Consider the following 14,778-nt stretch of genomic DNA (forward strand, 5'->3'; position numbering starts at 1 on the left):
TAAAAATTAGGAACACTATTTTATGACAGACTTATATTCTTGATATTAACATAATTAAAATCTCTATCCATGCATTTCCCAGGGAAGCTTTGTGATTGACACATGCTGTACACCTTCCTGTTACATCAACCCCACAAAGTCACACATTTTTAGTCAGATGAGATCCTTAATAAATCTAATGGATCATAAGATTTATAGTGACTTGGCAATTTTTTGTCAGGAAATGGTTGCACTAGGGCTAACTAACATACATATGTCTTATTAACATTATAAAGTCCTCCAGTTGTATCGGGAAGCCTGCACCAAGTAAGTTAATAGTACCAGATGTCAATAATAGTAAAGCTGACACATTTTCTACGAGTGCAAAACAAAGTTGCAATGTGCTTAATATTATTATAAAACCAAACTGAAATAAATCCCCATCATTCACTTAACAGATATAGTAGATTTTTTTCCCCCAGTATTGAAATAAGCACAAAATTATAAAAGAAACTCACAAAATAACGTGTATACCAGTATTAAGCACTGCATCTTTTGTGTATGACTTTTTAAACAGTAACTTGAGTTTTATTAATTCATTTTGACAAACAGTAGCCTGCCAGAATTATCTATAATATCTACGTCTTGGCAAACAACTACTCAATATACACTTATGCCTAAATTATTAGACCTCTACTCATTGTTTTTTTTTAACGCTACATCTTTATAATGTCACATTAAAAGTTAACCATAAATAAGAATTAAACATCTAATTTCCCCAAATTTTACTTTATTAATGAATTTAATAAAATAACTATCTTTTTCCCCCCAGTGCATCCTCGCTGTGATGAAAACATCCGTGAGACCAGCAGTCGGCAGGTGTTTCCATGACTACAGCCAAGATACAGTATAACTACAAAATGACGCAAACGCCTGCCTGGACTACGGGACGCCCATTGGTCCAGAAATGATCAAATAAATTGCAAACCGTGTCAAAGCAGCACAGTCGGACGGGCAAGGTGTGAGAAACTGCTACTATCAGAGATTTAAACTCAGTGCCTGACGGTAGTTTGCGGGCGATGAGAGTCTTAATAGGTATGTGGGTCGTTTACAGAGTTAGTTCTTTTTATAAAAGCGATTCGGAAAGGTCAGTGTGACATAATGCTACTAGCTAGCTGTTAGCTAATAATAAATCTGCAGTCAGTAATTGAGCAGCATTTATGTTTTAGTCAACTAACATATGCAGTTGGTCTATAAACCACGTGTCAGCCTTTGGATCATACAATGAACACTGTTTCTGAGTTTGTTTGTTTTATATTGTTATTCAAACTAAGTTCGGTCGTCAAGGAACGGCAGAATCCCGTTTTGTAAGCGTGCATCATACGCATGCGCACTGCTTTCTGTGATTTTTACCCTTTACACTGCTATCAGAGAGGCTAGGTTAAATAACAGATGCAATCCATTTAAACAGCTAAAAGATCAAGTTTAATCAACACCTCTTTGAAATGCTCTGAACAAAAACTTTACATGTTCAACAACAACATTTCTGCTATGATCACCTCATGGTATTTGAGTCTGGACAATTGTATTTACTAACTTTTGAAAACTTAGGGCCAATACGAACAGCCTTCCTCATCATATATATGGTCATAGTTTTAACCTTATATTCTGTTCGCTCTGTTTCTCTCTATTGTCGTCCTTGCAGGAGGCGGATCTGGCTTTGTGGGCCGTGAGCTGACGCGCCTGCTCAAAGACAAGGGCCATGAGGTCACAGTGATATCTCGCCAACCAGGACCAGGGAAGATAACATGGGTATGATCTCAGGTTGATACAGAGTGACAGTAAAAGACAGGAGACCAAGGCCAATTTAAGAGCCTGTGATTCAGGCCAAATAGCTTCAAATGAACTTTTTCAACCAGTATGTTGAAATGTACAATTATTTATTTTTTCTCCTTTCCATCGCTATGCCAATCGCTGTGCTTTACTACAAATCCACTGCTCCTCCTGGCACCTGCAGGGTGAATTGGAGTCTAAAGGCCTCCCACCGTGTGATGGTGCTGTTAACCTGGCAGGAGAGAATGTCTTGAACCCGCTTCGATGGTGAGTAAGAAATAAGCAGAACTACAGAGTAAAGAGACCGCCAATATTTTCTGTGTCTGTTAGACCGCAGGCTTGTGGATATGTACAGTATCAACGATGGCTGGGACACTCATGTCGATACAAGTAGCTGCTTTGTTCAGCTAAGTCGGAGGATAAACTGTGCGTTTACTGTTGAAGCTGAGAGGAGGAATGCAACCAGAAGACTGAAGCTGTCAAATTGAGTTGCCAAGAAATATTGTGCCATACACTAAGCCTTGTGGAACTGTGTGTTGGCATGTTTCCGAAGCACTCAAGAGTCAACTATGTTGTGAAACGAAGACAAACTACACTTCTTTTGTGTTTTCTTTGCCCGCCTTATTCAACAGTATTAATGTCGTCGGGGGTAAAAGGCCATTAGAATGAAATAAGAAATGGATTGTTTGTTATTTCTTTTTATTTTCAGTGCATTTCAAATTAAAGCCTTGAAACAAATGACGAGGAATTGGTCAAAATCTTAGTTAGAAACCATGATAATACAGTAAGTGCTGCTGGAAATGAAGGAAATAAGATAAAATATAGGCAATATTTTAGTTCTGATTAATTGAATTTATCTTAAAGAAAAAGTAGAGGCAGATCTTGGAAATATGTTCCTTTTTTTACATGTGTGTGGTTCATCAAAATTGTCCACACTTGTTTTATTTTATGCTGTTTTTGTCATTTTCTCCTCTTTTTAACAACACTGTTAAAGCGTTCTTATGTACAAGTTAATAAGATGGAAATACATGAACGGATTTGGTTGAATTTTTTGTTAATAAAATTAGGTATTTAATTGCAATAAATGTAAAAAAATATATAAACTAAAGTGGGTGCAGGGACAGACTCGGAGTCTTAGTGACAGCCATTTTTGGTTGAACAGCCAAAGACAAATCGACACTTATGTTGACGTTTTTCATCCTCTTGCTGCCAGAAGTTGGTCATTCAGTTTGTCCTTATTGTTTTCAACATTGCGGTAACAGTTTTGGAAATAAATGCTCTGGCGTCAGAAATACAGCAGTTGACAGGTCGGGTATTTGTTACACAATCTGAGAAGCCGTTTATGGAAACTGTTTTAAAATGGGGCTGTAGTTCCCTTAATGAACCATATCTATCATTGGTGAACTTAAAGTTAATTGTATTAATAATTTGCCACCGGCCGAGCATGTTAATAGATCTAATTTTTGTGGTAGACTGTCAGAAGAGCTGCTCTTTGCTCTTTGTTCAATGAAGAAAATCCTCTTCGGTCCTGATATAACTGATGCTGTGGCACACTTTTACTCTCCCAGTAACGAACCAGCTCAAAACACCCCGTGATTCTCTTACATTGCCTCACAAGGTAATCTGCACAAAGTTTAACACTAATCCAGTATATTTAGGATGAGCTGAAGAACCAGCTTAAAGTCAGAAGTCAGTACAAAGGATCAGAGTTCTGCACAGACCTCACTTGTGCTCTTGTGGATCAAAGGGAGCAAAATTTTACAGCCGGTCTCCAAAAATCTGTCGGAAAACTTGAAACCGGAATAGTCTAAACTGTACTAAACAACACTAATGCACGCGTTTGGAAGAAAAATGACGACAAGTCATATATGGGCACAATCTTTTGGGATTTTAATGACATTTATCTTCATTTTCTATCTCTTATCTTTATTGAGCCATCCTGTACATCTCATACTAGTCAGTAATTCTGTTGTTTGTAACACCAGATTTTGGCCTATTTTTCTGTTGTTTGTTTAAGGTGGAATGAAAGCTATAAAAAGGATTTGTTCACCAGTCGCGTTGACACTACAAAAGCTCTGTCTCAAGCCATCGCTGCCTCCCCCAGCCCACCTCACTCCTGGGTGCTGGTATCAGGTGTAGGTACGTGTGCGGCTGGTTGTGAAGCACACCTGTTGAACTAACGCCAAATAAAGACGGACACATTAACGCTCCCATTTTTTACTGCTTCACCCACAGCTTGCTACAAACCCAGTGTGGCAGCTGAGTATACAGAAGACAGCGAGTGGAAGCCGTTTGACCTCCTCTCAAAACTTGTCAAAGAGTGGGAGGGTGCGGCGCGTCTTCCTGAGAATGTGGCAAAAACCACCAAACAAGTCGTCATCCGGCCCGGTATGTGCAACGATTATGTTTTGGTGCGACGTCGGTGATAAAAAAGCTGCTGAGAGGACGCTCATTATTTATTCAGCAGGCTGATGAATTTGCACATCGACTCTATAGATTTTCGCTCCTCAATTGGAGAGGCAGAAATATTCAATAATACAAACATTGTCACATTTTAGCTTTGTCTTTAAACTCTGAAGATGTATTAGTCAACTGTATTGAATTTATGGCGTGAGGACGGTAAAAGAGTCAAATAAAGCGTAAATAGATTTACCTGCTGGGTCAGCAGTGAGGCTCAGGCTAAGCTGGTTTGGGACTTAGACAACAAAAGCTGCAAAATTTAATACTTTTTTTGTCTTCTTCATTTCCCCCTCCGGCCACCAGGGGCAGTGCTGGGTCGTGACGGTGGTGCCATGAAGCAAATGCTGCTCCCTTTCTGGCTCGGCCTCGGGGGCACCCTTGGTTCTGGAAGGCAGCCCTTCCCCTGGATCCATGTTTCGGACCTGGCAGGAATCATCGCCCACAATCTGGAGCCCCCTGCTGACGCTCCCTCCCCCTCACCGCAGGTGTACAACGGAGTCGCACCCTCGCTCAACACCAACTACGAGTTCACTAAAGAACTAGGTCGGGTCCTGAGGCGGCCCACCATCTTTCCTGTGCCTGGCTTTGTCATGAACACCCTGATGGGCTCTGAGAGGGCCGTGATCCTCACCGAGGGCCAGAAAGTCCTACCGAAGAGGACTTTAGAGTCTGGGTTTCAGTACCAGTACCCTGACCTGACATCGGCCTTGAAGCAGATTGTCGGGAGTTAATAAACAAAGGAATTTTCTGTCATTTTGTGCTCCTATTTACTGTATTCCATGATTTTGAACAGATATACGTGGGCTCATATGTGGGTAAAATCATCATCAGTTTGTTGGCGTTTTCATATCACATAAAACCAGTGAAGGAATCTTGTTTTAAAAACTGGAATTTGAATAAAATTCTGGGTATCTGCTCATGCTTTTCATTAAAATACATACTAAATACTTTTGCCAAACTGATGTGTTTACTGTCCAGTAGGTTGCACAGACAAGAAAACTAGACGGTGGACAGACTGACGAGGCTTAATGAGCCTCCTGCAGCTCAGGTAGTCGTCAATTGCAAAGTTACCCAGAATACTTGGAAGTTGCAGGATCCTTTGGCAAGATGCTGAACCCCACAATGCTCCACAATGTGGTCCTCATTTGAGTTGTTTTGATGAAAAGCATCTGGTAAATGATGGAGGATAAGGGTCCAGAGGACACAGGTGAGTTGGGGGTTGGAAATCGTGTAGTGATGGGGTTAATAAAAACCTCCATGTTTGAAATATATGAGCAGGGACCTGCGCTCGTTTTATTTACTCTTGTCCTTAAAGTGTGGCTTTCTTCATGAATTCTGTTTGAATCGGAATGTAATTGTTCAGTTGTGAGGAAATGACAAAGCAAAATATGACATCAGTGAACACTTTAGTCGTGAATCCGGTCAGCTGAAAGTTGCTCAAGAAATTTCCCCTCTTTTCCACTTCCACAGCAACTTCGACTCATTAAAGATTAATTTATCTGAACATGCTCATGAAACTCAACTGGGTCAACGACAGCAAATAAACAAATGGATCTGCAAAGGATTTTAATAAGCTGTCATGTTTGATAATGCAGATTAGGTCAAAAACAGCCAAATAGGATCCCAATCCACTGAATTGAGCTATAATTCTGGTAGAATTGTTCATTCCGATTGCAGTGTTGTGCTGAGCTCTTTGTTTAAATGAAGAACAAAATAAACATTTCTGAAAAAGTACATGAGAGCAGCGTGGTGATGTCCTCACATACACAGAGGACGCACTGGAGCTTCATTTTTACTGATGTTACGAAAAATGTGGCTTTTTGTTTGACCTTTCAAGCAGCATTTACTTCACGTACGTTGGGACGAAAGGAGGATGCAGGCTGCATTATCTGAACAGTGGGGCTTTTACTTATATTATTTATTATATACAATTCTGATTATTTTCTCAATCGTTCCAGTCAACACACACCAAAAAAAAAAAAATAAATCCCACTGCAAGTTTACGGAGCCAAATATGGTGTTATCAAATATCTTGTGTAGCCTGGCCGACAGTATTAAACAACAAGAGATAAATGAAAGTTGAAAACTTCCCATTCTACCAGTTTACTCAGAAAACGGTTGTTGGTAAATCACAAAATCCCATTTTTCTTTGATCCACTTTGTTCTTTGTTCTACTTCACGTAGAACAAGGGAGAGTTATTTTTCTGAAATCATCAAAAACTGCAGTAACAACTCTCGTGTCCTGTTTGCTACAGTAAACAGATTAACAAACCCTCCAGTTTCACTGCCTTTAGAACTCATGTCTACATCCAAGTGTAATGAGTTTGCAACATTCTTTAATGACAAAGTTCATTAAAAATGCAATAATTTCCACAACCCAAATAACTACTCTGCAGCCAGCTAGACACCTAGAGCTGACACATTTCACACCTGTTACTGACGAAACAGTTGAAGAGATCATCTGCAGCCTGAGTTCATCAACGTGCTGCCTTGATGAGTTGCCCACTAGATTCCTAAAGTCTGTGCTGAGCAGTTTGTTACCACAACTCGCTCATCTAGTCAACATCTCACTCCAGACTGGAACATTTCCAAAGGCATAAAAACTGCTGTCATTAAGCCCCTTCTAAAGAAGAGCAATCTTGATGCCACAGTAATATCAAACCTGCCATTCTTAGGCAAAGTCCTAGAAAAAGTTGTATACCAACAGCTTAGTGACTTTCTCCTGTATAACAATGCTTTTGATACTTTCCAGTCAGGCTTTAGGCCCCACCACAGCACTGAGACAGCTCTGATCAAGGTGACAAATGACATCCGCCTGAACACAGATGCAAGTAAAGTCACAGTCTTAGTTCTGCTGGACCTGAGTGCTGCCTTTGACACAGTTGACCATGCGATCTTATTACAGAGGTTAGAAGACTGGGTGGGAATCTCTGGTCGTGCTTTAAACTGGTTCAAGTCCTATCTGGAGGACAGGAAATATATTGTTGAAATTGGTAACTGTGTCTCAGACCAAATGGCTATGACCTGTGGGGTTCCCCAGGGGTCAATCCTGGGACCCGTATTGTTCAATCTGTACATGCTTCCACTAGGCCAGCTAATACGCAGCTATAATGTGTCCTACCACAATTATGCAGATGACACTCAGATCTACGTGTCACTGACGGCAGGAGAACACGGGCCTGTAGATACACTGTGTCGCTGCATCGAACAGATCAGTGTGTGGATGCAAAACAATTTCCTCCAGCTAAACTCAGACTAAACTGAAATCATTGTCTGTGGCTCACAGAAACAAAGAGAAAGTGTTATCAGTCACCTTGAGACTCTCTCTATAAAACCTAACTATCAAGTTAGAAATCTCAGGGTAATACTGGACTCAGACCTGAACTTTAACAGCCACATTAAATCTGTAACATCAGCAGCTTTTTACCATCTAAAAAACATTGCCATAATCAAAGGAATAGTGTCTAAACCAGACTGAGAAAGACTAATCCATGCGTTTGTCTCCAGCAGGTTAGACTGCTGTAACGGCCTGCTCACTGGGCTCTCTAAACGGGCTGTAAGACAGCTGCAGTACATCCAGAACGCTGCTGCTCGAGTCCTGACTAGAACCAGGAAATACGACCATATTAGTCCAGTGCTCAGGTCTCTGCACTGGCTTCCTGTCGCTCAGAGAATAGACTTTAAAACAGCTCTGCTTGTGTACAAGTCTCTTCACGGTCAAGCGCCAAAGTACATCTCTGACACGTTAGAGCCACATGAACCAACTCGGGCTCTGAGAACCTCAGGGAGGGGTCTCCTGCTGGTGCCCAGAGTCAGGACTAAACAAGGTGAAGCTGCGTTTCAGTTTTATGCTCCTAACATCTGGAACAGCCTTCCAGAAGATGTGAGACAGGCCTCAACTCTGACAATGTTTAAATCCAGGCTGAAAACAGTTCTATTTAGCTGTGCATATGACACCTGAAAGTGTTTTATCTGCACTCTTTGCTTTTTAATTAATTAATAATTATTTTAATGGGTTTTTAATTTCTTTATTTAATTTTTTATTTCTTTTTAATGATTGTATTGCCTTCTTGTGATTTTATGTAGCTGTGAAGCACTTTGAATTGCCCTGTGTATGAATTGTGCTCTATAAATAAAATTGCCTTGCCTACAATCACAGCAGTGGAAATATTCCTTCAAAATCACAGTTAGAGGCTTAAACAAAAGCAAATTGTGATTCATTCAATAAAATGATTATATTTATTCACACGAAGGTGAATTTGAATTCAGAGCAACAAAACATACACAAGAAGAAACATAAAATTTCAGTTTAAAGAAAAGAATAACAACAAACAACAAAGGTGAGTAGAGTTACAGCCACACATCGTTGAGGAAATGCAGTTGTTCTCTGCAGTCAGCAGCAGACGTGTGTTTGGTTGAAAGTTTGATCACTTGGATGGGAGACGCTCCCGTCTTCACTCTGATTCAGAGTGGACGACGTCCTCCTCGACTTTCTGGATCACCGGCACCTGATCTCCCCAGTCGCTGTTCCGAGCGCAGCGGTACACGTCTCTGAAGAAGATAAAACTCAATCAAATCCAGGAGCGTCGAACGGCACGAGATTCAAAAGGTCCAGATCACAGAGGATCGCAGACTACACGATTACAGAAGCCGACACTTCACGTCTGCTCTATTTCAAGCTTCGGCGTCTTCTCTGATCACAAAGTTCCCGATTTCAGTCAAAACATTTTGGATTTCTTGTGCGGTTACTTGAGTTTAGACAGAGAAGGTTCACTTTTTTTTTTACAGTAAAATGAAGCGCCGTATTGTTTGAAATCAGATGATCTATTTTTTGACACGTTTTTCTTCTAAACGTTCGTCAGTCTGCCTTCACTTTCTGATCCACATAAGATCTGCCCCCAGATCCATGACCAATGCGCCATACTCTAAAGCTTTTTCCCCTCACGATCTCCTTTCGTTTGACAGCTAAATAAGTTGTTTAATGTGAGTACAGGAGTTGGGAGGTGACAAACGTGTTGCATGCTGGGACAGGGCGCCTTGTGAGGAATGCTCCCCAATTACCTCTAAATAAGACCATTTTTGACTGGTTAGACTTTTTTTTGTTTGGCTAAAAAGGTCAAATCTAGAGACGAGTGGGTGAAAGGAAGAAGAAGAAAGGAGATTGGACCTTACTGGATGTAAGATATGCTTTTTAAAAAGCTTATTAGGCTAATTAATTTATGTAAATAAATTATAATACAACCAAAGTACACTAGAGATGTGTTAACTGTATGGAGTCATGTGTTGTACATTTAGTGAGTCACTGTATTGATAATAATTATGTGTTTTAATATTGAATCATTAAAAATTCCACTTTTTCCCCACTTTTGGTGGACAGATGTTTTTAGATTTGGTTATGAAGATAAGAAATGGACTGAGATAGGATTTTAGAGGTTGAACAAACAGTTTGAGAGAAGAAACAGCATCCTGAAGTTAGAATTTAGAGCAAGCGAGAACACAATGTGGTGTCCAAACAAATAAACTTTGCATTCTCTATAGTTATTTATCACTGATTGATAGTATATTCGGTATATGATTAAAGAAGATTGACAAGAGAGATAAAAAAAAAGTGGGGGAGACAAAAAGAGGATGACGAACAATAAAGAAACCTCGACGGATTCGAACCGCGGAAGCGGTGTCCAGGACTCGGCCTCTGTGTGAGGTGAGGGCGCTCTGACAGGTGAGCCAAAGGGGCGCCGACCCCAGAGCCACGTTTTGCTCCACATGTTATCATTCAAAGCGAAACACTGGCTCTCCTGATCTGTTGGTGTGCCGCAGGATGCTTTACCTGCTGTGTTTTCGTGCCGTCACCACTAAGTGTTGCAGCTGTCCATCAGGGCAGCACATCTTGCAGTGCACGTGTCGTGTCCTGCGTAACACCGGAGCGATCAGCCTGGCCCACTCCACGCCTTCCGTTTCCGCTTTGGCCGGTTCTGTTCGACTCAGTATCAGGTAGATGAACTTCTCTGTCTGACGGTCGTTGTGCTGAAAGAAGGTAGACGTGGAAGTCACAGATGTGTGACGTCAGTTAACTGTTACACCTGCTCTTGGTTTCAAAGAGCTGAGTCTCACCCCGGGCAGAGGAAGAGGATGGTACTTCTGCTGGAAGTTGCAGGGTGTGACGGACTCCTGAGCCAGTTTGGGACACATCATTTGGTGAGAACACTGGAAAAAGCGAACAACAGTGAAGAGCTGCAACAACACCGAGACGCACCGGGCTGAAAGAGGAAGATGTTCAACATACCGGAGCAAACACTGATGCTGGCCTGGGGTCGTGCACAGTTTTCTCTTGTTTCTGGAGAACAAGCATTTCAATTTGAATAACTGTGTTAAATATTTTAAAGCCAAATTAGGCCGCTGTCTTAGTTACTAAACTTTGGTACCTTTACTAAAGTGTCTCTGGCTTCCATAAGCATTTGATGACCCTCTTTGGTGCCGTTTTCCACCAACACCTGAAGTACAAAGATGTTAAATACATTATCAACTCCCAGGAAAAAGGACATTACCGTAATATTTCTAATAAATGTGCTTTTGTATTTGTGCCCTTTCTGTCATTGTTTAAACTGACCAGGTATGAGCTTGTCTTTCTCCACAGAGTGATCACTGCCTCTTCTCGCCCTTTGGCATCGGGAAGCTCCGACAGGGTGAAAGCCGCGACCACCAAATCAAACTGTACCTGCAAGAAGAAGCTGGACAGTCACACAATCTGCAACATTAACAACATCCAAATTACACAAAGGATTCGCTGCATTTGGTCAACTTTTTTAACCCCGCGCTGTACTTATAATTCTCAGATTTTCAGTGATTTCTGTTTATGTTTGTCTCTCTTTCTCTTTTTTTTCTTTTTATTGACACAAGCCAACACCTTTATCAAAAATAATAATGCAAAAATAGATCTATTCTGGATATTTTGTCAAAAAACCGAGACAACCACTGCCTCATCAGAAATCCGGGGAACAATAAATTAATCTTATCATTTACCAACAGTAACTTCATGTTAAATGTATGTGAATAATACTGATTCCAGACCATTGTTTTCAATGAAAGTAAAAGATATAATAAGAAGATATATTAATATACATACTTATATATGATAGAATATAAGATCTCAAGCTTTTACAAGCTTGTCCTGACCCAATATATTCAGCAGTTCATCATCAATGATTAAACGACACAACCAACAAAAAAAAGCGCCTTGTTCCATATTACTTTTGGATCCAAGATGATTATTTTCCAAGTATATTTACTTCATTTTTTAAACTGAAAAGATTTGGATGTATCATTTTTTTGGCGAAAGTGACTTTCTAAAAAAAGGGGGGTCTTACCTTAGGGGAGACGGGCAGAAACTGTCTGAAATAAACCTGTTTGATGTGAGGTTCGGCTCTTTCGTCATCGCCTGTGCAACAGAATCCACACAAATGCTCAGTTTGTCATTAAATCCTACATTTTTTGCATTAAAAAACAGGATCTAAACAGTCTGTGTGTACCTTTGAGAAGTCGTTCTGCTAAAATGTTCATCGCTCCAGAGCTGTCCACGCACACCATCTCCTTGAAAGTGTCGCCCCAGCAGGAGTGTGACGCCCTGTGGCAGAAGAAACCACACTCAACTGATTGTTTCAATTCAATTTAGAAACTCTGTATCTATTTGCACACCAACCAGGCAACTGTTCCAAGTCCTGAACCGAAATCCAGGAGTGACTGGGGAGCAAACGAAGGATCCCTCTTCTTTATCTGAATCAACAAAATAAAAAACGAAAGAAATGTTCATTTAGGACTGATAAAAGCTGAAGTCCAGGGGTCATAATCTCATCCACATCACTTCATTACCTCATTTAAAGCTCTCCTCACTGCAGCATAGCCTCCAGCAAGCCGAGCTGCCATGTACACAACACCCATCTCCTCATCGAACCTGAAAGGCAGACAGTGAGCTACACCTACTACACCTCAAACTTAAGCTCTGACGTGTGGCTGCTGGACTGAGGTCACAGTTTACAGGCTAATATGTCCACATAAGATTCATGTATTGAATGTATGAACCAACAAAAGAGTTTCTCATCTAAGATCTAAGGTTTAAATTGTTAAATATTTGTCAGCACCGGCACAAATCAGCCTAAATAGAGCAACATGTACGATGGATAAAATGCGCTACTTCAGGGGAGTCCAGTGATATGTCGTTCTTCTGAGCTCTGAGAAAACCCTCTTCCTGATGCGGTCCTCCAGCACCTGCTCATCGATATCTGCAAAAGGAAGCACAATTATTTTCTCCAGCTGTTGCACCATAAACTCCTCTCACAGCCCCCGATTATATCTGTTATTATCACCTGATGCATCCGTCACCCACCTCCTCTCTTCTGCATGGCTTTCTCCCAGAGCTCTTTCTCCAGGCTTACCCCCTTCTGCCTCAGCGTCACATCCTCGACGGCTCGCTTCCGGCTCCACAGGAAGTTTGTGACTTTGCGAACGCGCTCAGGAAGCTGGGGCACCTGAGCTCCTACAGGTGGAGAGACAGACGAGTGGCAGAGCAGTTTGTCAAAGTCGTTTATCACAGAGATCAGAGGATCTGATGAAGACAAATGAGCTTACCGTGAATAATGGACTGCGCAGCCATCTGGAGCTCCTCAGGTAGTCGCAGAGTCTTCAGGTTGGTCACACCTGGGTGCTTCCTGTGCAGTTCACCTTTCAGGAAGTCTGCCTGGGGCTGTGGGTGAGCCACGGCGCTCATTCCCTAAAATAAAAGGATTAAATGATCACAGTTTTAACCACCTATGACTTAAATTGAAATAAGATTGTGGATTAAGACAATAATGATGTCTTCACTGATTAACCCACACTCTTCTAATGCATTTAAGTTTATTTATATATGAGATATGCACAATACAATGACTGTTAGGAGTCTGGCCAATGATTTAAACTTTGCTCTTTGTTTAATCTTTTCATCACATGTATTTTATGCCCTGAGCTGCTGCTCAAGCTGCTTCCTTGTTACTCGTACTAGAGAGGCGCCCACATATACAGAGTTGAAGTCACAAAGAATGACTGTTAATCTGCTCACAGTTTGTCTTTGTGTCTTCTCTGTGCTCATGATAAGGTGGTGAATAGTTGTACTGTTGTGCTCAGACTGTATTGTAAACCAATACTAGTAGCTTGACTTTAGTTCTTGTTCTGAGAAGACAATAATAAACTAAGTAATGGCTGAATGACAGTTGGACGTGATTAACGTCGCCAGGAGCTGCTTGAGAGACAGGAAGTTATGAAACGTCCTTATAGCCCAGAGCTGCAACATAATTACAAGTGCCATATATAAACTCTTATTTTAAGGAATCATATATTTCAAGGACAAAAAAAACAAAAAACAGGTTAGACAGATAAAACAGCATACAATCCAAAAAACAAAGCAGATAGCTGCTCATCAGAATGAATAAATTGCGTTGTCTCAAATTTTCAAACAAGGATTAAACAGAAAGAAGTCTGTAAAAAAGTGACGACAGATTAAATGGCACAAACTTTAATTTATGGATTGACACAATCGGACACTAACATTTGTGTCATCGACCAAATTGATGGTTTAGAGCAGGGGTCTTCAACGTTTTTCAGGCCAGGGACCCCCAAACTGATGGAGAGTTGGAGCAGGGACCCCCCTACTATTTATATGGCATACAATTGTGTTTTATATTTAACGGGGCCTAGTGCCGTGTATAAACATAGCTACTCTGTTATTGTACATTCAATACTAAGCTATTCAAATAATACACAGGTTAATATATTCATGTTTTTCATTTTAAACATGTGCAAGGTACAGGGTGGCCGTGCCACTGCCATTTATAAACAAACATCTTGCATACAACACTGAGCTATTCAAATAATCCACAGATTTTAACTTAAAACATGCATGTAGATGGGACAATGAATCCTCAAACCATCTGTGGATGGCACACGTTTGCACACAATTTGTGAGAAAAAAAAATTTGAAAAAAAAAAAAGGTGAAAAAAAAAAAGAAAGTTAAAAATCGTCTTATCAACCAAAGATTTCGCGGACCCCCTGTTGAAGACCTCTGGTTTAGAGAGACACATGTACATGTTATTATCTGACCTCCACAGTAAAGATGCTGCCCTCAATAACACCCACTAACAGTACGCACCCTGAACATCATCTTCACCCCAGCCGCCCTCTGGCAGATAACACAGACTCCATAGCTCCTCGATGCCATGTCACTGGTGACTGAGCGGGGTTCAAACGGCATAAAATTTTATTTTTTTATCTACACCTTGATATAACACGCTATGCGTCTGCATCCCTTCAAAAAAATAATTCCGACCATTAGCCAAAGCGGAACCCTTTAGCTTCAAAGTTTTGTTCCGCCATAAAGAGATCTAAAGGATGTCCTCACTCTGCCCGTGTAAACGGATGCTGTCCAACATGTTACTTTTGGAGAAGTTTCGCACTTTTGGATAAACTTACATATGAAC

General features: G+C 40.8%; 2 protein-coding genes across 2 annotated transcripts; one reads left to right on the forward strand and one right to left on the reverse strand.

The window, feature by feature from the left end:
• Positions 1 to 937: 937 nt before the first annotated feature.
• On the forward strand, positions 938 to 5,988 carry sdr39u1 (short chain dehydrogenase/reductase family 39U, member 1). Its single transcript, XM_075482827.1, has 6 exons — positions 938 to 1,074; positions 1,685 to 1,791; positions 1,997 to 2,079; positions 3,830 to 3,951; positions 4,048 to 4,200; positions 4,576 to 5,988. Exons 1-6 carry the CDS (start codon positions 1,059 to 1,061, stop codon positions 5,001 to 5,003), a joined length of 909 nt encoding a protein of 302 aa, XP_075338942.1. The 5' UTR covers positions 938 to 1,058; the 3' UTR covers positions 5,004 to 5,988.
• A 1,968-nt stretch (positions 5,989 to 7,956) lies between these two features.
• mettl17 (methyltransferase like 17) lies at positions 7,957 to 14,612 on the reverse strand. The gene is made up of 14 exons (XM_075482826.1): positions 14,451 to 14,612; positions 12,895 to 13,036; positions 12,653 to 12,802; positions 12,461 to 12,548; positions 12,139 to 12,220; positions 11,969 to 12,042; positions 11,799 to 11,893; positions 11,637 to 11,707; positions 10,880 to 10,987; positions 10,695 to 10,763; positions 10,556 to 10,606; positions 10,384 to 10,476; positions 10,100 to 10,296; positions 7,957 to 8,823 (listed from the first exon to the last, which is right to left on the reverse strand). The coding sequence occupies exons 1-14, from the start codon at positions 14,550 to 14,552 to the stop codon at positions 8,727 to 8,729; spliced, it is 1,419 nt and encodes a 472-aa protein (XP_075338941.1). The 5' UTR covers positions 14,553 to 14,612; the 3' UTR covers positions 7,957 to 8,726.
• Positions 14,613 to 14,778: the final 166 nt, after the last annotated feature.

Source organism: Odontesthes bonariensis, chromosome 14 (assembly GCF_027942865.1).
Source record: "Odontesthes bonariensis isolate fOdoBon6 chromosome 14, fOdoBon6.hap1, whole genome shotgun sequence".
NCBI classification, from domain to species: Eukaryota; Metazoa; Chordata; class Actinopteri; order Atheriniformes; family Atherinopsidae; genus Odontesthes; species Odontesthes bonariensis.

Coding starts and splice junctions, on each gene's coding strand:
- mettl17 (XM_075482826.1), bottom strand. CDS start 14,552: ATGCCGTTTGAACCCCGCTCAGTCACCAGTGACATGGCATCGAGGAGC. Junction 11,708..11,798: donor AGCAGAACGACTTCTCAAAG/GTACACACAGAC, acceptor TCTGTTGCACAG/GCGATGACGAAAGAGCCGAA. Junction 10,764..10,879: donor GAAAGACAAGCTCATACCTG/GTCAGTTTAAAC, acceptor TTTGTACTTCAG/GTGTTGGTGGAAAACGGCAC.
- sdr39u1 (XM_075482827.1), top strand. Junction 1,792..1,996: donor GACCAGGGAAGATAACATGG/GTATGATCTCAG, acceptor TGGCACCTGCAG/GGTGAATTGGAGTCTAAAGG. Junction 3,952..4,047: donor GGTGCTGGTATCAGGTGTAG/GTACGTGTGCGG, acceptor CTTCACCCACAG/CTTGCTACAAACCCAGTGTG.